Source organism: Phaethon aethereus (assembly GCF_964289735.1).
Source record: "Phaethon aethereus genome assembly, chromosome: 6".
Classification (NCBI taxonomy): domain Eukaryota; kingdom Metazoa; phylum Chordata; class Aves; order Phaethontiformes; family Phaethontidae; genus Phaethon; species Phaethon aethereus.
Genome location: NC_138580.1, coordinates 22,703,628 through 22,727,132, shown reverse-complemented (window position 1 = coordinate 22,727,132; position 23,505 = coordinate 22,703,628). Strand labels below are relative to the sequence as shown.

Here is a 23,505-nt window from a genome sequence, read left to right as displayed (position 1 = left end):
TACAAATTCTGTCTAATTACAAATGCATATCAAGCAAAAACCTCATACCAACACAAAAAAGGCAAAGAAATTTTATCCTACATATTTAGTAGTAGACATATACACTGTTTCAGCAAAAATTGCTAAAAACTCAACTCCATGCAAGGAAAAAAAACCTGACAGCTATCCCTGGAGCCTCTAAACAACTGTAAGTAAAATTTGTGCTTATTAACAATAATGGACTTTTAAAAACAAAAGAAAAATGGACTACTGAGTGCAATCAGATTGCTCACATCATTTTGAGGATTTAATTTCAAATTATTGTATCATTATTTAGTCACAACAGCAGATAATTTTGCAAAAATTTCACATGTTGACGAAGTTCCATTTCCCTTTTATGCTCAAACCCCACTCCACCCTGAGCCAAATAGCTGAACTCCCATTCAATTAAAGCTATTGTCAGTCAAGATGCATTCATTCATGGTAACAGCAATGGTGAGGTGTGTCGATGATGATGATAATTTACAAGCCATTATAATGTGGCCCCCATCTTTTATTGATATGATCAAAAGTATGAGACACCCACTGCTGCTCAAGCACTTTGTATCTTTCCTTGCATATGTAGAGAGGTTTACCACGCCTGTAGAAAGGAAAAAAAAAGGAAAAAAACCCTAATGATTAATATGCCAAATAAATGCAAAACTGCTTCATTATATAATCAACACACAACAGTAATACAACTTTTTTTCCCAGGGGACGTACGATTGGTAAGGGGCTTTTGGTTTTGTTTTTAATAAGATAACTGCTGGGACTTCCCTTCCTCCCTCTTGGATAGCAGAATCCAGAAAACATTTCTTGTCTCAGGTGTGTGTAGTTTGCAAACTACACTCCTTCCCTACACTGTAATCCAATGGCACTGTTTGATTGGCCAAACAACAACTTTGTGAGAGAAGTGTTTCCCAATGCAACACAGAATTGAGTGTCATTGGGAATGGCAACATAGGAATCTGGCTGTTGGGTGCCTGCTGTGTATAATGCAGTGATCGTCATTACACCACCTTTGGGCCAAAAACCCAAACAAACCAGAAATTAAAAAAGTCAGTCCAATTTGCAGTAGATGTGGATTTTCTACTCAAGGAAGGTAGAGATCTATTATTATCTGTTATTACATGTATTGCATAACATAAAGTTGATCTACACAGAGAAGCAACAATGAAACACGCTTGTAATTAAAAGATTACCTAAGATCTCTGTCTTCTTCACCATGTGCATCTAGATAAACAGAACCCCAAAGGCAGAAACGATGGCCTCGTATGATAATGATTACAGATGCATTAATCAAAAGAAATATTCCTGTTCCAGCTCCACAGTTTTGAGAATGCTGTAATATTATGGATGTAGAAAAGGAAGAGTGCAAAGATTCTGTTAGTGTCTGTCAACTTTATAACAAAAAGGATTTAAAAAATAGTACTTAGTTTCGCTTGAAATAACATACACACATTATTTACTAAGAAACAGTTTGACAAAGTATAGCCTGCCCCAAAACTCTCCAAGCAAACTGGAACTTCATGTCTTGTGCTGCCATAACACTTGCATATAAAAATGGTTCCCTGCTCAAAAAGGGAGGATATTTGTTATAATGTAAAAACAGAACTACCTAACAAAAATGAGCAAAAACATTCTCTACAATATTTTGTATTTGTTGTTGTATAGCAAACTGTATAGCATGACCAAATATTTTTCAGAGATGGCAAGAATAAGAGAAAGTATTCAGAAAAACATTACCTCTTTTACAGTAGTCTCTAATGTTAAGCATTTGCTTTCTCTAACTGTGCTCACAGATCTAGTCTATGGCTCTACAAATCTAATTTAATTTTTTTTTAAAAGTAATTCTTACTTGTTTCAATATGTCATTCATCTCTATGAATTGCATGATCTGTATTAATCAATGCATTTTAGCAATTAAAAATGTGCTCTTCCTACATAGTTTTATTACAATTAGAGGCTATAATCGCATCAACTATATAAGATGTAACTAATTATATAGATTTTTAATTATCTTTTTATAACTTTCTGTTTTCACAAAGCTTGACACTTTAAATATAACTGTTAATTCTAGTTCAAATTTTGCCCACCCCTCTTTTTCCCATCATATTAGCAGTATGAGAGAGAAGAGCAAGTTCAAACGATTTCAAAAAGGTCCAAGATCCCTCTGAAATTTCTTTGGATTTGATTTTATGCCCCATTTCTAAATACCTCCCCAACAAATTCCCCTCATAGTTTTGTAAAGCCCATGGAATTCCAGCCTTCTACTAACTGTTCTATGGTAGGAAACAGCACGGCTGTCCATGCAAACCTTTATCATAGACAGGAAAACAATGCTAGATGCTGTCTGACTCAGGTTCCTGAAAGAACTTATATATATGCTGACTAGAAAACTTTGCTGCTGAATTAAAGTCGAAGGCCTTAAAATAATGATTATCTAGCTCTAGTCTGTAGATCACTAGTAGATGGTCAGGTATATCAGAAAGTACTCTATAAAATTGTAAAAAAACCCAAACCCATACCTTGATATTCTTATGTACACTTAAAGCAGGAAATAAAACAAAAGAATATACAAACAATCAATTTATCAAAAAATACGAAGAATTTGTAGACAAATCTCAATTGGTTATGAATCAAAACCACGTGTCAACATTATGCACAATGACTTTGTTAGGGTTTTTCAAACAGGTGCAATAGGCTAGGGACTTAAAAAGTTGAAAAAAATTGCTGTCTAGAATCCAGTCTAGGTTCATCTATCAGAAGTAAGCACTAAACATTATATAAAAACGTTTTGGAAAGAAAAACATCAAAACTGAGCAATGGAGTTAATAACTATCTGCAAGTGTGAGAATCAATTACAAAATTTGAATTAACTCTCTCTTACCAGTACACATTCACAGTAACTCTGTTGTTTGCAGCATAGTCCTTTCAAGCATACAAAAGTACCACAAACTAGACAAACGGCAGGATCTTTAGGAACCTTGGTACAAACAGTACAAGTCTTTCTGTGATAATACTGAAAAATGGTATTATAATTCTCAGGCAACTGAAGGAGGCGTGGCAAGTCCCACTTCGGCTCCTGGATAAGCAAAGCCTACAAATAACATAAGAACAATGTATCAGTTCTGCACATTCATTTATGCACTTACATTCTCTAAGAGAAGAGAATACCAAAGAAAGGAAGCATGCAGTTTAAAAATCCCTCACTTCTGCATTTAACAAATTTAGAAGTTAAAAGTCACCTTGCAATAGTCACCTGCCTCTGGCTGAACACCCTCCCCAACTGTGGTCACTTTTAATCTTTTGTAACGGGTGCAAAATGGGCACTAGCCTTTTTCCAAGGATGTTTTCTAAATGTGATACTTTAAGTGCAAAAGTCTTCAGATATTTGAAGACATCTGCCTGATTTTCAAATTGTGTTGCACACAAATTTTGAGGCCATTAAGAATTTACCAGTACTCACAAATTTTTTATAATGCAGGGACTACCTAAATACTGGCTTCAAAGCCTAACTCTTCTCTTTTGCTCTTAAAAACACTGTCCAATTTTATGAGTTTTTGGGGTGTTTTGTTTTGTTTTTTAAAAGCCAGTAATGGGTTTTCCTTCAACCTACTCATTTTTCTGAGTTTATAACTGATGGGCATAGGAGTCAGATGGGATCTTTCTTGCAAGGTATAAAGTGTTTTGAAGAGTGTATGACCTCAAAACCTAAACTTGAAAAAACAAACAAATGAACTTAAAAAAAAAAAAAGAAAAATTGCATTTGTACCCGGTTCCTTTTCAGTCATGGAAAGAACGCTATCAGTTTCACTGCAGTCTCTCTCAAATGGCTATCAGATTGGTTGCAACTGTATTTTGAGATTACTCTGAGTATTCAAACTGTCATCCACAATAGCCTAATTCATGCCTGCAAACATACAAAGGCAGCTGCAGATCATGTTGCACAGTGAAGAATGCATCTGGCTTGCCTCACACCATAAACTTAGGAGAGGGGGACCTGAATTGTTGACATGCAGCTTCTTCATAAAAACAATGCAAATAATGTTGAAACATTTCCATTTCACAACTGATACTCCAATTGCACTGATGCAAGTCTTGATACTGTTTCTTTAACCTTCAGAGATGTACCATCTTTTTTCAGTCCACGAGTAATCAGCTTTTATCCTTTTGATCTTTTTCAGTATTGCAACTGAAGATGCTCAAAAATATCAATAATGTCTAACAGACAAGAAAAACTTCTGATACGTATTTTCTTAAAAGACACAGTTTCTGTTACATACCCTTGATAGGATTCATGTGCAGAAGATATGGGTACACTTAGTATCATGTAAGGATAGTGTTTCTATTTTCTGTCTCCCGCAATCATATGAAAACCAGATAGGTTTTCTTATTCCTGTTTTTAACCAATCCAACCCACATCCACTAACTAGTATTTCTGATTACAGTTTCTCTCTCATTTACAAGCCAGGTTCTCAGTGTATACAACAGTGTATTTGCCTAGTGAATCAAGCAATAAATAGCTGCTTCCACATCGGAACTATTTTGGAAGAAGTAATACTGCTACATACCTTTACTGGATCTGGATGTCTATCTGCAAATGAAGCCAATTCTGAGCACCACTGTGATATCATGTCAAATGCTGGTACTGGCCAATCAAGACAAGAGGCACTGGTGAACTGATGAGCTGACTGAAAAGATGGCAGTAGACCCAGGCAGCTTGCAAGAACTGTGAATTCTTCATCTTCCTTTTAGGTATGACACCAGAGAAGTTTAGATTAATACCTACACTCTGAATTTTTAAATAGTTTATTAAAAATATATCTATTGCAATGAAAACAGTAAAGATGTTCTAGTACAATGATGCTAATAGTCACGTTCAGAGATACAGAAAAGCTTCCATTCTTTTCCAGATTAACTCAAACTGGATTCTCAAAATACAGGAAAACTGGTCAGAATAAAAAAACCAAACCCAAACAAAAAAACAAAACCCCAAGCCCCCACAAATCTAAAAAACACAAACCAAAAAAAGACAATCCCAAACTCCGCAATAATTTTCTTCCTGTTTAGCACCCCAAACTGGCTTGTAACTGTTTTAGAGATGAAATGATTTTGAGGCAAGGAAATGAGGGAGTTGACCTGCAGCAAACTCTACTTAAATCAATCATGATTTAGTAATGAACTTAACTAATTAACGAACGTAAATAATTGTCCGCTGATGCAATGTCTCTGAGAATAAAGTCCAAGTATTAACAGGCATTAAGAAAAATCAGGACTGAATTCCAGTCTGTGTGGAAATTATGCCATCTCTGCAAATGCCAGACAAGTTTTAAAACTATGTTGGTATTTTATGAGACAGGCACCTAGGACCTAATAAAATAAGCATATGTTTGCTGAATTTTAACAATATAGTGCCATTTTTCAGGGAAACTGCCTTGAAAACAAATTTATGATAGAAAAACAATGCCATAGAGAAATGCTATAAAATATGATTAAAATAAAATCTTAGGATAGAAAATACATACCATGAAAAAGACACCTTACAAGTCTTATTTTTGATCTCTACCTTTTAAATGGAAACATTTGAGTGTGCCCCTCTCAATCTGTACCTGGCAACTAGGTAAATCCCCTCCAAAAAGGTGGTGTTGAAGAAGGCTTGTGATCCTGAGGAAAGGCAGGCAGAACTGCTGCAGATAGCACTCTACAGAATCAGGATTCACCTACAGGGGAAGGAAGCAACTACTAAATTCTGCCCCAGATAAATTGTCTCCTATGTAAGAAACCCCAGTATGAACCACACGTTTTTTAAACATACTATATAAACTACTGCATCAAACACTACTGCATGCCATCCTAAAGGCCGGCATTTCACTAATAATCTGAAAGAACTCTGTGGGTTTTCTTTCCCCCTTGACAAATGTTTTTTGTACTTAAATATTCAGTTTTCCAAGTTTCTGAAAGGTCTTTCAGACATACGATTAAAAACCACAACTATAAGAAGTATTTGTCAATAACTTTCTCAACACAGCGCTGGCCATATATGTTAGTAAAAGAAAGATTTGCACAGGCAAACTGTCCCAAAGGGATGTGCTTTGATCTAGAAGATAGAAAGTTGTACTGCCATCTTCAGCAAGATCAGAGAAAAATCATTATAACAACAAGGCAGAAAAACTTAAATAAGAGACAGAAAGGGGACATGCCGGATAAATTCTCAAGAGATTTCCCAATACCACTGTTAATTCTTCAGTCTCTCCTTCTTCATATATCTTCCCCTTAGACAGCTCACTAATCACATGACCCAGCAATACTTCCCAAGATTTTTCTCCACTGGATGTGTTCTGCAAATAAGAAGGAAAGAAATCCAAAATGCACTGGTCATGAAAAGGAGAAAAAGTTCTTGTAAAAGTAACATCGATGAAGTATATTTCCTTTTGATCAACACATGAATTTTGACCTAAAAAGATACACAGTTTTTTTTTAAAAAAATTGTACAGAAAGGGAATGCATTTAGCTCACAGTGTGAAATATGAATTGCTACTTCAGTGTGTTATGAGAAATCACTTTTATAATGTTGCATTTCCCATGTTTTTTGTGTGAGTATAAAAATGCTTATGTTAAAATTAGGAAGAATCACTTCACGGATATATTGTTTTGACAGAATTTGAATTCTAATACAACTAATTAGGAAAAAAAAAATCTAAAATGTACTGACCAGAATGAATTACAAACCACTTGCTATCTATTTTAAGTTGAAACGAGTCTATCAGAAAATGGAAAGTTGTGTTTGGAATGAACAATATCTACTACAGATGGGAAAAAATATATAGTGCAAAGAATAAATTAGCCACTTATCCTTGTGCCAGAGCATTTACAATTACAGAAAACCATCAGAAATAGAAAGCAGTATTCCCATAAATATTTTTCTTCTAAGTCATAATAAATTCTACCCAAGAAAAACATGATTGGACATGAATTTTGAGCGCTCTCAGCATATCATCAATATAACAAACAATGAGGGAGTGGAATGTTACTGGGATTCTTAAAAAAAATTCCAAAGCAACTAGGTGAGATTAAGCATGTAAACACTTCGGCACATAACAATGTATAGAAGTCATCAGTTGGCTGCTTTTGTGACTTTTGACATCAATTATAATTGTTAATTTTAGATGAGGTCTTCACCTTTCAGCATTGGGAAGGCAGACTTGCTGTTTATGCTCATAGTCTAAGAACCAGAAGGCAACATATACTTAAAACGGCAGTTAGGACAGACTTTTCATCTACATTATTCCTGGAAGTTTAGTCCATTTACAGCATGCTGCTTAGACACCAAAAGGCACCTTGCAAAGGCAATGAGAGTGAAGTTGGGAATCAAAAGTAGAATATCCACCTCTCAGCCCTGCTGAGAAATTAAACTCTTAATGTTGTTTGATCATTTGTCATGGATATAGAGGGAAGACTTCAGCTTGTGTTTAATGTCTGGAATACCAAACTGAAATAGATTCACTTGGCCTTACCCACAGACAAAAGTTAAGCAAGTGTGATCTGTGTGGTCATCCTGGGATCAAAATGTCAGTTTTGTCAGCACATAAGAAAAAGCCAGCCTGAACCATACTTTAAAACCATTTGGGCCTCCGGAAACTTTAAAGAATGAATGTGGATTCCTAAACTAAAACTTCCCTCTTGACATGCAAAGAGAAAGAATTCATCTGAGGACTATGGCTAAGCTCGAGAAGGGCTGCCAAAGGGCTGGAAGAGAGGAACAGGGAGCTGTGTGATTACCAGGTGGCTGGTCCTCAGTGCTCAGAAGCCTCTTGCACACACATAGGGTCCAGGCAGCAACATTATGCAGGAGGAGGAGCAGGAAACTGGAAAGACATCTGGGGAAGGGCAAGCTTGCATGTGGGACTTTTGCAAAGCCTCTGGAGTTGGGGTGGACTATCACTGGGGTGGGGTGGAAGCCAGGAAGGAAGTGTAGGAGTCCCTGAAGGCCTAGGATCATGCAGAGATCACCTTAAGCACACAGTACCAAGCTGCTGTCAGAACTTGGACCTTTGTACACAGATGATCCACATGAGACGGGCGAGGGAGGAGGAGGATGTTTTCAAGGGAGAGTGGGAGATGCTGTCAGTACAGTACATATGCAGCAGGAAGCAGTGTTCATATCTACCTCCTACCTCTTTTGCTTTCCCACTTGAAAACTGTCAGCCTTCAGTGGGCTTCTTCAGTGGGAGAAAAGTCAAAATTCTCAAATTGACAAAAGTTAATCTGTTGTTTTTTGAATTACACTAAATCACAATATCCCTTCACAGTAACATGCTGTTTAATGTGCTACTATTTCTCACTTGGCCTTATCCTCCCTCAAAGACAAGCAGACTTGTGAAAATTCCACTAAAATGGACCATCTTTAATATCGAGGGAGATCGCTACTTCCTAAAGCCATTATCTGAGCCATTATCATAATTTGCAAGCCTCAAGTAGAAAGTGCCTTATGTGAAGCAAGTGCTTTCACATGCTGCTATAAGCAAACATCTTAGGTGTTTGGTAGCAAGCCCACCCACCACATGCCCTAAGTCTATTTTCATACAATAAAATCTCTCACTGTAGACAGAAAATTAAGCATTGTAAATATATGTTCAGATAAACTCCAACCTCTGCTACTAAGAAAAAGGCAGTCCATGTTTATCGTATGGACTATGAGAGAATATAAACTGGTAACACTTTAATCTGTTTATATGCTTTCTGCCACACTCTTTAAACTGCAAATTCATCTATCACTGGGGAATCAAGTAAACCAAAAAATGGAAAAAACCCTCACCACCACCAATCTCAAGCAAATGTTCTTGAAATTCTAAGAAAAAAACAATATATTGAAAGAAGGGGGTAGAGAAGGAGCTAACAAAATGTAGTACTGCCAGTGATCTCAAATGCTTAATGCAAGTCCAGAAAAAAGCATCCTGCATAGTAGTAGTTTGGCCAGCAGATAATTTGTCTTTAGTAGCTTGGAGCTGTGATCTAACTTACATGTGAAAAGCAGTCCATGCTTCTCAGTGGGCATTTGGTTTTACAGCCAACATAATCTAAGGCCCAGCTGTTGTATAAAGTGGTATTCCTCTTGCCATTTCCTCTCGTGGCCCCAACGCTTCCATCCTTTCCCTTGGCCTGGCACTGGCGCTCTCCTGACCTTCTGGGGAATCAATCCACTCAGCAGAAAATGAACTGAAGGATTAATGAATGCCACTGCAGGGAACTGTGTCTTTTGGTGGGAACTGGCATTCAATCAGCTGAACTAAAATAGCAAGATGCACCTTCACTTTACGTGTAAATACTATCAAAAGGCAAGGAAATGATAGTGAAATATCTACTGGCCTAGTCTACAAATGTCCTTCTTTGCCTCTTCATCGCATAAGCACTCTGGACCACATACTGAGAGACATTTATATGGCCAGCTACAAATAAGAAAAGGACAGAGCTTTTTTTTCCCCCACCAACAAGCTCGCCTGCTTTTCCTGTAAAGGAGTGCATCAGATCAACCAATGGTTTACCAAGGACGACTTCAATTTCACAGGAAGGAAAGCTGCATTCACTCAATACCACTGCAACAAACTCAAGACTGAAACTATAGAGACGCAGACTCAAATCTGACACCCAGTTCTGGAACTAGATATTCACTGTGAAGCTTGTAAGTCTCATCATATACCAAAACTGCAAAAATTGCACACACAGAAATAAAACACCGGATTTTTGTGAAGCAGAAGCAAATTATTATATGCAAAGCTGAAGTACCTGTTACATTCCTCTCAGAAATACATAAGCAAAATTTCATAAATGTTTTAATAAATTAACCAACCTTTTTGAGAGCTCCTGACTCTTTCCATGCCATCCTATCTTCAGCACTGCATTTAACAGAAAGTGCTGCCAAGGCTTGAGTATACAATAAAGTGAACAGCACTTTAATAATGCAGGTGAAGTGTTCTGTAAAACAAAGTAAGTAATTTTTTAACACTTGATATTGTTAGCAAATGTACTGATTACAGAGTCTGTAGTTATGGAAATGATGCTTCTCAAATGAAAAGCAAGAGCTATACAAAAAGTACAACCCCCCAAAGCATACAAAACAGCATAATATATTTACTGGCTTTCAGAAATGACTTGGCAGCTGCAGTGGACAGGATAAGTACAGGGCAAGTAATTTTCCACTGCTCCATATGTTCATCTTAGCCCTGATGAGGAGTGACTTCTTCTTAGGGACCTGGTGATACCACGAAATTCTGTTTTGTCCAAATGTTACATCAAGTAAAGCTACCAATTACTGATGGCTCCAACTAATTGGGTGTTGTAGATGTAAGCAAATGCATATCCTGCCATCTCTTCTGGCAATGATTAAACCATCTGGGGTGTCACATTCATACAAACACTGGAAAAGTTAAGTTCTCAAAGATATCACTGCAAGATGGACATTTACCAGACTTCAGTTTCTACCCCTTCACTTCCAGGTATGGATCCAGCTGTACAAGACTTGCTGCAAATCACTCTTTAGTGAGTACCTATTTCCTGGACCTCATGTGAATACAGCAGCAGGACAAAGACACAATGTCATTTTAGAACTTACCTTCTTTTGAAAGATCTTTATTTGTTTACAGTTTTTTGTAATATTTAAAGGATTATTATTGCCTACATATAGGCTGCAGGAGAAAGGCTTTCAAATCTTTTTTGGAATAGAGGCAAATATAAGACTTCCTAAAATTGCAATAGGAAAAAAGGTGAATGTGATCATTCTCTGAAATAAAGATATGGTAGCAGTCCTTTTTTCTCTTTTTACTTCAGGTTGTATTTCCCATCCCAAATAACCTGATTTTTTTAAAATCTAGGCAGATCAAAGAAGTTTCTATCATCACTTACACCATTCCTTAAGCACAAACATTAATATATATCTAAAAAAATGTATACAAAAATGAGGGTTTTAAAAAGTCCTCTCAGGCTTTGAAGTCAAGCAAAACAATTTTATTTACATAAGCACCTCACAAAAATTGGGTTAAATTCATTCTTTCTTCCCAAAGGATTTAAACAAGCTTTGTATGTGAAAATGAGAAGGAGGTAAGGGAGATGAAACCCCTTGCTTCTTCTTTCTTGTATCTAATATCAAAACCCACCACTGGGTTCTAAAACAAACACAGCAAGGACTTGAGTACATAATTGAATTTGTGAAATAACAATAGCTTTTTTATGTAACAAATGTTTACAAACCAACGCAGACATGGATTTTGAAATTTTTTATATACAGTAAGCACAACTTAAGCACCTAAATGATCATTTGTAACTATGTAATTAAAAGTGTACTTTTTTCATTATTATCTTCCTATGGAGCTTATGTTAAACATGACAACGAATGCTGCTATACTTCATCTCCCCATTCCAGAGCGGATAGTATTATGATTTTTCCTCTCCACATTTCCCCAGAAGGAGAATTCACTAGATCCAATTAAATCTCTAGGCCCTACTTTTTTCCTCTGCTGAAACCTCCATTTTCTCAGCAATCCTCCTCCTGACGAGTAATAACTGGCAAGTTTCCAGTAAATTTTCTGGGACTGAGACCTACAAGATTAAACCACATGCACTCACAGAATTGTAAAAATTGCTTCTTCAGCCTGAGCTACAGTCTATAATCGTAGCTAGAACTGAAATCAAGTACTGAGCTCTGTCTTCATCAACAGCAGGTACAAGCAATAGAGATGAATTTTACACTGTGAAAGCCTGAATGAAAACCACTGCACTTAGAGCAGCAAAACGAGACTGCTGGTCAACATTCACCAATGCCATAGCCCACTTCATCTTCTAGTGCTTTCTTTTCTGCTGAGGTGATTACACAGTGCTCAACACTGGGTGTCTTAGCACCCTCTAGAACTATTACATTTTTAAAAATTTGTTTTTTATTAAATATAATTAATCCTTGTCCCTATCCCCACCTTAACACTAATTGTTCAATTTACCAGAAATATCTAGCATATATTATGTTTTTTTCAATATATTAATGTTCTTATATTTACTTACATGCATGTGACTCAAATGACTACAAATTACATTTTTGGAGAAGCCAGAATTGGACAAAAAATGCACCCTCCCACATCTGGGTTGCTTTTAAGAAGTCCTGACTTCTGCATAAGCTTTTTCTTTTTTTTTTCTTTTTTTTTTTTTTTAAAGGAAAACATCACAGGAGCCGCTCAGAGGCAGCATGCTGTGTAGTGAGCACCAAGGCTTTGAAAACAAGTATTTTATAGTCACAAAAACATCCTGTGGGAGACATATTAAAAGCACCAGTCAGAGGATCAATTATCGTTTCACTACTGTGTGTTATCTCTTATTTGTAAAATGCAAAATATTTGACAGCTGTAGTATCTATAATGCTGGAGCTGTTATGTTCTTGTTTACTGCAAAGAGCGATTTTATTTGCCTTTCTGCAACGTGTGGATGGCTGTGTGGTGTTTTCCTGCTGCCCCCCTGGTGGAGGCTATGGTTTTGCTACATCATCTTTTCGATTTAATAATTCTAAAGATTGCTAGTATATTTGTATGCTGTAGAGTAAATTATGGAAATGCTGTCAGTCCCTTCTGTTGCAGATGATATAGTGTGCAACGTTCTGCACTAAAATGCAGTTAGAACTTCTGTGTGTGGACATAAAAAACCTAATCTGATATTCTGACCGTCTAAAAGTTATATTATTATGGCTAGGCCATTATAATCAAAACAGAGGTTAATGCAGACTTTTTGTACTTATTTTCGAATAATATTAAGAAATGTTATTACACTCCTATTTTAAAAACTTTTTTAAACAAAACTTTCTGGAACCACATTACTTCACAGCATCCCATCCATTACATGCATTAAACAAACCCCCTTAAAAATAAAGTTTATACAGGAAACACTTCTAGAACTCTAATTTTAAAAATAGTGCAAGAAATGTGCAGATGAATAAGTGTATTACTAACAATACGCATCTTTTAATTTCAATATCAAATTAGATGATAGATGCTGGCAGGCAGTGACGGCAGAAAGAATCCACAAAGCAAACCAAATACAAAATTAAGGACCTAGGACCTTTAGTGAATTTGGAAGGGCATCTTTATATATCTAACCTTTAAAATATTCTTCTTGACCTAAAGCTTGAACAGTTACTTGAAAAAATGACTTCAGAACAAAGGGAGACAGCACTGAACTTCAGATAATCCATGGAAGGTACATTGAAAGTTCCAGGATACAGATAAATATTTCAGCTTCCACATTGAAATTGGATACTATTCAAGTTGATTACATTCATTCTATATTTAGTCAAGATCCTTATCCAATCATTAAGGAAAAGTACTGGTGTTCGCCCGAGTGCTACTTGCTGCACTTTTGTTGCATGTCATTGAAACTTTATGGAAAAAGAATGTGTCAGAACATTCAGGTCAGGTTCTTCAGCATCTGGGCCTTACCGGAATTGCAAAAAACTGGGTTGAATTTAGGTGTTATGCACCAGAGAAGAAAACCTTTCCCACAGTCCAGAAAGGTTAGGCTAAACTCTCAAATGCAAGTTGGAGCACATCCACCACTTCCAAATCACGGATCTCGTGAAAGCAGCACTGTGGCCTATGTCAGAGGAACGCCAGGCTGTGTAACAGCATGGTGGCAAGCACCTGTCCTGCTGCATGGCACTCCTTGCATGTATGGCACCAAGCACAGTGCCAGGCCAGTTGACCACCAATTCTATGCACCTACTGGCCTCAGGCTCAGCCGTGCTCACCCAGATCCCAGTTTTTAAATCTTTGCAACAGTATTATATTTTTTACATTCAAAGCAAAGCAGAAGCTGAAAATCACTGGAAGTTATGAGCACTCTGCGCTTCCAGAAATCTGGCCACAGGGCTCCCAAGTCAGGTACTGAGAAAATAAAATTTTTTACAATTGATGGTAACAAAGAAGAATGGCCAATTTGAATTAAATAACTTGCTCAGAATACAAAAATTGTGTTGCAGAAAGGGGCGGTGGGCAGTGTTGAATCCAACTTACAAGGACAGATTTAAGTTTTGTTAACCACCGAGCCACTCTCTCCACTGCTGTAATACCTTTCTTCATATGCAACACCATTTTCTATTACTGTAAGAAAGGAGCCAGAGGTTCTAGAAACAACATCCTCATTTTCTACAGAGACCCCATTCACACCACCATGAACACTGTCCATCCTCTGCAACAACTGAGAACTACAACAACACTGCAATCCAACATCCAACAACTGCCACGGAATTAAACTGGAAAAGCCTGGTTATGTATTTAGCCTTGCACAATTTCAAAATGCTGAGCATATGAAGCCATAAAAGCTCTGCCCATGTTCTAGTGTCAAACAAACAAACAAAATTCAGAAATGTTTTAGTATCGTGAACACAGTGTTTATTTTGCTGATTACACAACACACGAGGTACATATTATCTTTCTCATTCCCCTCTTTGTAAATTGGTGCTTGTTAATGCTCTGACCTCCACCACAAAGTTTCTCCCGTAAAAAAAAACAAGGATGTAATTTGGATTGTTCTTTCTTTGTGATGTGTTCAGGTCAATTTTCCTCTCTGAATGAAGAGGCTGAACAGTAATGACGTTTTTATTGCTTTAATCAATGTTGTATTCAAAAAGATACCAACACCCATACCAACAGTTAATAGCGTAGTTAATGCAATTCCTAGTGCTTCATCTGAAGGGCAAGAGATGAAGCTTGGGTCCTTCTTACAGAGCACTCTTTTTTAAAAACACTGTGTAAACAAAAAGGATTTTGAGTACAAACATGAAGATTTAATACTTGATGAACAGTTTTAGTTTCCTGTAAGGATACAAACATGGTTTCTCTGAATACATCAACATACCTAATAAATGATACTGCAAAACCACTACCATTATAGGAGAGCATCTGTGCTAAAAGAAGAAGAAAATCCGTCATGGATTCTAAACTCTACAGATTCTTCCTTCATTATAAGTGTTCTAACACCACTACCATGGCATTCTGCACCAGACTGCAAAATCACCTCTTCGGCAATGTAGTTAAGCATATTGTTAAAGGAATATACTGGAAGTATCAATCAGTGCACACAGGCATCAACCTTCTGTCTGCATACTGGTGTCCAGCCAAGCCCACAGCTCCTGCACCCCTCAGGAACGCCAAAGCAGCACAAAAAGTTCAGGAAGCAGTAGGGTCAAATGCAGGTTTGGTTCACCCCTGTCACTGACCTGCCATGTGACCCTGCACAAGCCATTTTACCTTTTCGTGCCTCAGCTCTCTACCAAGGATTAATGACATCGAATTCAACTCTGTGACCTACACTCCCATTGCAAAAATTCTAAACAAATTTGTTAGCACCTATTTTTTCTGAACTGTGTTCTACACCTTACGACAAAGAAATCATGATAGCCTTTCTTTTTATTCTGCCTAAGTATTTTGATGAAACAAAAATTAGAAATATAAATGGCAATCTATTTCCAGTTTAGTATTTCATAGATTTGAAGTGGTTACATTCATCTTCTTCCTACCACTTGCCATTTCCCTTTCAACAGCAATATATACTAAACATAAGAGCAAAGGCAATATGTGCTGCTGATATGTGGTATTTTACAGATTTCTCCATAGGATGCCGTACTATTAACCAAATGTTGCCTTTCCTAGGATAAGGTATACTTTCATAAATGGTGGTTTTCAATGCTTGAATATAAACTACAAAAAGACTGTTGTTCATACTTTGGCTTCACCACTCCCTTTCCTGTATTTCAGAAGATGTTAGTCTTGTTAAGCTTTTGTTTACTGCTTTTATTAAGTCCTCCCAAGAAAAGCTAATTTAAGTTAAACTGTAGTTAAAAAAAAAGTGTATTTTTGACAATAGGCTTCCTATTAAAAAATATTTTATTCTCCTTTTTTTTTCATATTCTAATAATTTACTGGACATACTTAAGCCATAAACATATACATTGAATCAAAAAACCCACCACGTTAACAGATACACAGTCACCTGAGCTGAATTTGAACGTTCAGTAGTGAGGACTGAACACCTCAAGTGGAAACAGAGTTTCTACTATACTTTTTAAGTTAGGTGTACACACGAATAGCGGAACAGTCCCTGTATTTAACTATTCACAAATTACCAAAACTCAGCAAGTATCAAAATTGCCACACAGACCCCAAAGCAGATACTCTGTTCATTGTCAGTGAAGTAGTAGAAAGATACTTGTTTGTTTGTTCTCATTTTAAAATAAAGGTATAGCTACAAATGATCAAGCCAGAGACCAGAGAGTCTGAACTACCCATCTTCTGGAGCATACACTGTCTATTAGCAAGGTGGATCAGGCTCAGCTGTTCCTCTTATACAGGAAAAGAAATTCAGGTTTTAAAACAGTTTTGATTTTAGTAATGAAAAAAATTTAGTTCTTAAATATGTATGTAATATTTATTCCAAATTATACTATATGCTGTCTCTATTGAAGTTACTGCATTACAGCAACTATCATCTTCATATGTGATCTCCTATTATGTAAGACTGCTGCAATTTAAACTCTGAAATTCAAACTAAATTACAGTCTTTCACCCTTAGGCACTCAGTTCAACTTGAAGTATTGAGCTGCCCCTCTAAGCAAAGAGATGAAGGTCAAACAAAGGACACTTTTCCTTCAGTAAAAGTACTTAGTTTTTGCTCAGCTCTTGTATCTTTACTGAATAGGCTGACTGATAAGGTGAGAAGACAGGGGACACAGATAAGCCTGTCAACCCACAACATAAATTTCTGTTCGATGCCACCTTCTGTAGATAAGGCAGAAACATTATTTTAGAATACACCGTAGACAAGCTGTGATTTACCACCCTGGAAATCACCATGAATGCAGCCTCATATACATCATCATCTAAATATACAGTTTTTTGTAACATACCTTTGTGCAATGGTTGAGGCATGGTTAAAATCTGGATAAGCAAAAGGGATGAGACATCTCTGTAAAGCACAGGAACTTCTGGCAGCTCTTCACTTATCAGCCTGAAAAGAAAACCCAAGGAAAATAACTTCTGATACTATAAACCCATTTTTCATTTTCATATTTTACTTTGCATTTTATTTTAAATAGTATTACATTTGAGATCAAGCTTACAGAAGCCAAATACTTGACAATTTGCTAACTGATCTCAATTTGAAAACCATTTATTGTTACTAATGGATTGTAATAACTCATGAGGAAGTTACCATTTCTGGGTACCTGATTCTTCTTAAAGTATTTTAAAATTTTTCCAAACTGCCTGAATTAGTTTTTTCTATGTATGGACTCAAAGAACATTCAGTATGTCACTTTTAGAACTTGTGTTCTAAGATAAGAAAATATACTGCATAGTAGCATAATAATCTAATTGGTTTACAAAGCCTAGCATTTCACAAGTATACACCTATCCATGCTGTAACAATGAATCCTCAGATTCCATTAATGTTACAGGGATTGCTCCTGTTGGAAAACACTGAAACCTTAGAAAAGGTATTGCTTTCCTTCATGTAAGGAAATGAAGACCCAAGCAGCCATCACAGGTGGGATTATGCAATCTTACACATACTCTTCATTAAAAACCCCATGTGGCTAGAAGGACAGCAAATAAAGAGATACTGCAAACTTTTGAACTATTTGGATTCACTGAATGATGTAAGATCACCTTGTAGTCTTATGCTTAAAAGCAGAAAATATTTGCAGATAGGAGATAGTATTTTTCTAGCTTGGTGTAGCAATATCCAACAATATTCCAACCAGCAATATTCTATAGGTTCAAGAGCAGAGTCAAAATGGCCAAAAAAAAAAAAAAAAAAAAACATTCTCCCCTCTTTATTGATTTTGAGCATGAGAGAGATCTCAAGCAGGAGTAGGGGGTACTATGCGACATGCATTCTCCATCGCCACCTTTCCCCTGCTGCAGCACGCACAGAAGAAAGTGCTGTTTGGGTTCTCATTCCCATTCCCAAACAGTGGTGGTGCTAGCTGGTGGGCTGTTGAACGCCAGTGGAGTAACTGAGGAGGAGATGTTTGTCTGAGAGATATTTATCTGTACTACTACCACAGGAGCTATACCGGGAGGCTCTAGAATAACTGCCCCTGACTTTCCCATGGAAAAAAGAGTCCTCAACAGCTTCTTACAAATGGACGCAAATGTTGCACAGGAAAACATCACATGCTGCAGAGTTCCTTTCAACTGGTGTGTGATTGGGGTGTCCTGGAAGGGCATTTTCTTTCTATCGCACCTTAGGCTTTTTCATCTTTTTTTCCTCCTCTTTCGTCATTCTTCTCACTGGTCTTTGCCATGTGGCACTTCACTGGGGCCTCCATAAAAACCACCTTTGAAAGTCAGGAAATCAAAATATGTCCACCTGCTACAGTTTCAAGGTTATCTTCATGCTTTGTTCCAGCAATCTTAACTGTCCTGCAGGTAAACCACAACTGATGAAATGCTAGATAGTTGTACTGAAAACATACACAGATCCTTATTAAGATCTACCCGTAAAAGCACAGCCGCAGTCTCCTCCTTTTGGTTGTTCTGCAAGACACTGTGGACCGTAGAGTTTCTCAATGGGGCTTTCTTAAGCCCTGCAGCAAGTGCTCAAGTTTCTGTACAAAAAGAACCAGATTGAGGAAAGAAACATACAGAAAGGACATTCAAGCCCTCTTCTGTCTCAGCTCTGCCCTTTCAGAGCACAACTGGTGAACTATTGTAGGATCCAATTATTGCCTCTCTTCCAAGAGGACCAAACTCTTCCTCTGATCCAGCTCAGCTGGCACTGGCTACTCCATTAGCAAAGTTGATGCCCCTCTTTATGAAGGCACCAGCTCCCCTTGGTGCTGTCTATCACACACACAGCAGACAAACTGAGCTCTTGCAGACCATGTACTGGAAAAGGCTGTCCACTTGCGGTGGGATGTGGATACACACATAAGATCCTTAGTGCCTTCTAATATTCTGGGGATCCAACCAGCTTATCATCTCTGAGGCACATAAACATGATGCTGTTCTTGGAAGGAGACCTCTAGATAGTGGCTGATTTCATGAAAACTCAAACTTCTCTCTACAAAAGGCACTACTAGCAGTCATCCATCGTACATATTTGTAACATGCAGCAGCAGTCATATAAGAGGAAGATTAAAAGAATACTTTTGGTCATATGAATGAAGTGTATTATCCAACTATACATTTTTAACTACTCTCCTTCCCATCTCTCCCAGCTCTATAAGGCACATTCCAAAGCAATAATTTTATTAAATGTCTAAAGTTTCCAGCCATTTTACGCAACATGAGATTGTGAGAATGAGCACAAATAGCTTGGTTGATTGGTCTTATAAAATGAAGTCACAGAAAACATGATCTAACTGATCCTTTTGAATTAATGAACCCAAACAGCTATAAACACCATCCATAACGCCTTTTGATATGATCAATCACTTCATAAAATTATTGTCTTAAAACACTGTAACATACAGAAATATACATCTATAATGTAAGCTTACATATGTAAGCCTCCCAAACAAAACCCAAATATTGTAAAAATCAGTATATTGAATTCTAAAGACAACAAAGGTGGAAAAATATTTTATCACACTTCCAAGTCTCGTTTTCAAAATTATACAGGCAATGAAGATGCTAATCTCACCAAGTCTCTCTAACTCTACTTTTACCTATGGCTAGTTCTATTTTATGATCTTTATGACACTGAGTTTTAAAATAACCCTCATTATGTAATTACTTTAAAACCATGGCTATCTCTTAATAATTAAAGGTGAGAAGTAATTTAACTAATATATAAATTCGGGGAAAAAATTAATTTGGAATAACATTAAGACAAAAAAATCCAACCAAACAACCACTCCCTCTGGTCACTTTTAGTTGAACATCTCTTTCTGACTGGGGTATCATTATTTAACAGTTATGTAACAATTAGGGCAAATACCAGGTCTGACATAATTAGGAAATATTCTTACATAAACAGAACACCATGACTGATTGGCAACATCACAAATAAATGAACGTGTTTTCATATGCAGGACCAACTGAATTCTTTGTCTAATTTATTCATTCATTTCATAAGAATTGGAGAAGTAAAGCTACATTCAGTGTCAGGGTTTTAGATAAGCGGCTTCCGTTTACGTCAAGCGCTGCAGCATAAGAAGCACTTGAAAACTGCTCTGTCATTTGTTAAGAGCCTAAGCAACTTCTTCATTATGACACTGAAACTGAATTTAGAAAATGTGTTTAGAAATGTGTTTTATGGAACTTGCCCATCCTGTTAATCCCCAGTGCATATGTGAAAGCTTGATAAATCTGACCACAAAAAATTGTGCCACAGAAGCACTGAATGAAGGCAAGTACAATTTCAGATGGGACCAAAGTAATATAAAATTATTCAAATGTATTATAGGTGTATGCTGTATCCATCAAAAAAAAGGAGGGTGGAGAGGAGGTGGAAATAAACTGCACAGTGCAATATAAACATGTATCAAAATGAAGAATTAAATATGCATTGCTCGACTGACTTTATGGAACTGGCCCCTCCTCCAGTCCAAGGTAACTGGGCTGCACCTCTCTGTGCCAATACCAGAGCTGTCTAACAGCTGACAGCTGAGCAACTCTGCATCCATGTTCTGCATCCTCCTCCTGACAGAGGTTATACGGGACTTAACTTCTTTGGGAATGGGTACAGAGGAATAGAAAACTCTGTTCTACTTTGAAACAAGCAGCATTTGCTTATGGCCCTTCCTTACATATATGCTCCCCTTCTCCTCTTCTCTCAGCTAGAGACACTTTTGTTTGATGCTAATTCCAACTGCTTATGAAGTTAGAAAGTCAATAAATAAAGTGGCAGTTTTGAGCCTCACATTTCTTCAAACTGTCAGATACAGAAAACGTGAGACGCAGGGATATGGATACAGCTAAACAAAGCCTTAATCAGCTAGGGCAAATTGATATTCTCTTCAGTATTTGCAGGATGAGAAATACAGCCCACAAATCCCAGACTGCAGAAAGGTCAGAGTAATACACAGTTTCTAATGTTCATGATAAGAATGGAGAATGCTACTATTTATTTTGGCTACATTCTAGCATATAATCACAATTTCATATTTGCTCTTCATTGTGTCACAGCAGATTTTACAGCAGGTCAGTTTTTCTCATTATACAACACAGGATTTTACTGACGGTACTAACATTAGGCATCTTCTGTTCTCTCTTTCACCACCAGCCCCCAGTCTTGTCACCTGCTCCCTAACTTACTCAAATTAACCTTTTTGAAAACATGGATTAATTCCTTGACTTTGTTTCTGATGCAGCCTGCTCAAGTTACATCAGCACAGCTGAAGAAGATGGTGAGCTACAGTAGAGGGGAAGGAAGAAACGGCCAAAAGCAAGTACTCCTGAAGCTGGTGCTGCTGTCAAAACCTCCGTATCATAACTTATGTCCTGAGACATTGGTGTTTCAGGCAGGATTTGTGTGTTTATTGAACAGATCACATAAGTCCTGTCGCAGCAGGTATACCACCTCTTACACAAACCTTAACTAAACCCCCCTGTCTCATCATCCTACTCTTTGCCTTGGACTATCTTCATAAAAACTGTTTTATTTTTCTCATTTCACAAGTTTCTGTGATGGAGATATGACTTAAGAGGTTCCCACACACGGTTGCTCATTCCCATCCCTATGCTGCAGTTTGTTGCCCCAGTATGACACTATAAACAATCACCCAAGCGACCTAATTTAGAACAAAACAACAGCAAAACGCTTTAGTAAAAATAACGCAGTATGTTTCAGCATTTCAGTTTATCATGCAGTTTCTCCCTGCAAGTGCTTCTACTGATTCTACGAATCATTTTTTGCCACACACTTTGTTTGTCAAAACAGACAGAAAAATTTCAGCCTTCGTAGAGATGTAAATTTAAAGAAATGTACAGACTTTTATTTCAGGTTTGCCATTCCTGAAACTCTGGCTGTTTGGACTAGTCCATTAAATTCACATCTGGGTTTAGTAATTATTGCCTCCAGCTGCTCCTTCTCTGCCCCCTGCCAGCAGCTACTATTCCCCACTTACACCACAGTAATTGTTTATTTGATCACGCTTGAAACCAGATCTGCCCCTAGTAGAACAATTTGCTGAAGCACAGCCTGTGGGACCCAGTGTATATTAAATGTGACAACATGAACTGCATAGGAGAAAGAAGCCACTATACCATTCACAGTTCATCAGACTTAGTTTTATCTTTTTTCCCTCCCTCTTCCTTCAAACAGTTCACATTATTTAGGCCCTTTTTGATAGGGTATCCTCTTGCTCAAAATTTCCTTGTTTCTACTTTACCTTGGTGTGACTGCATGAGCTCCTTCCTATCTTTCCTCTCAGCTGCCATTTTCAACTACGGAGCGACCTAGGTACAGTTGTTGAAGATGATACCAGGCAAAACCAGGGGCTTTGGGAAGTATAGTAGAGCAATTCTGTGAGAGTTTTTACAAATTACTTTGATCAGTTCTCCCAGACACATGAAATCTAAGGCATGATTTATGAATAACGATAGCTGGGTTGTGGAAAACCAAGCTAAAAATTGAGAGGTCTATACCTGGGTAGTTTTAATTGTAAATAATAACTTATTTAAATCAAGTAGCCACAATTAAATAAGGGTGAAAATAATGCAATGGCACTTGTATCCCATAGATTATTTTCTTTTTTAGTTTTGAAAATTATCTTTTTTAATAAATAAAGATGCAACTAACTTCTCTGGAAAATTGCTTTCAACTGAAATAATAATTTAAAAATTAAACAGAAAAATATAGCATGTTGGTTTAAAGTTGTTTTTCTCCTTTGACTTTCCTGATGTTAAATTGTTTGGAATCCCAGTAATATAGTCAGATAATATAGATCTTTTCCTCTCATTGACTTTTTTTTTTTTCCCTAACAAGTCTTTACTTAAAGTCTCATGTACTGGTCAGGCTGATGATTCAGTTAGCTTCAAAATGGCAGAGTGCTATCCACCTCTTAAATCTGCAGTGGTATTTCTCCATCACCCTCTTAATCTTCTTCAGTTTACAGCAGCATATCACCTTCTAATTGCTCTGAGCACTCTTTCCTATACCTGAAAAAATCTGCTATTCTGGATTTCTCAAAAGACTGTGTGACTCTAAGAAGTGTGCAATTAGATCATGCACAGCAATCATATGAATGCCATCTTCAAGTGAAACTACTACTTCAAATTTCTAAAATATAGTCACGGATATCCACCTTATGCTCTGATTTATACATTAAAAACATGTCCCCAGGTTGCCTCCTCTGCAGCTTTCTGGGGTCTGCAGACTAAGGTAGGAAAAACACTCCAAGGAGCGAGCAAAAAAATTCCAGCTTGATTGCATCTGTGCATGTCAACAGTAAACTATTTCATGGCAAAACGGATGATCTCTTGGTTATAGCTTCCTAAACCACTTCGA

General features: G+C 37.1%; 1 protein-coding gene across 1 annotated transcript in view; it reads right to left on the bottom strand.

The window, feature by feature from the left end:
- Positions 1 to 501: 501 nt before the first annotated feature.
- Positions 502 to 23,505, bottom strand: part of UBR3 (ubiquitin protein ligase E3 component n-recognin 3) — a gene marked incomplete at its 3' end in the record, with an annotated part of 116,372 nt that continues 93,368 nt past the window's right edge. Inside the window, 8 exon segments of the mRNA XM_082001334.1 lie at positions 502 to 619; positions 1,221 to 1,360; positions 2,909 to 3,118; positions 4,593 to 4,769; positions 5,631 to 5,741; positions 6,252 to 6,359; positions 9,869 to 9,993; positions 16,955 to 17,039. Coding sequence (XP_081857460.1) covers positions 502 to 619; positions 1,221 to 1,360; positions 2,909 to 3,118; positions 4,593 to 4,769; positions 5,631 to 5,741; positions 6,252 to 6,359; positions 9,869 to 9,993; positions 16,955 to 17,039 — 1,074 coding nt within the window.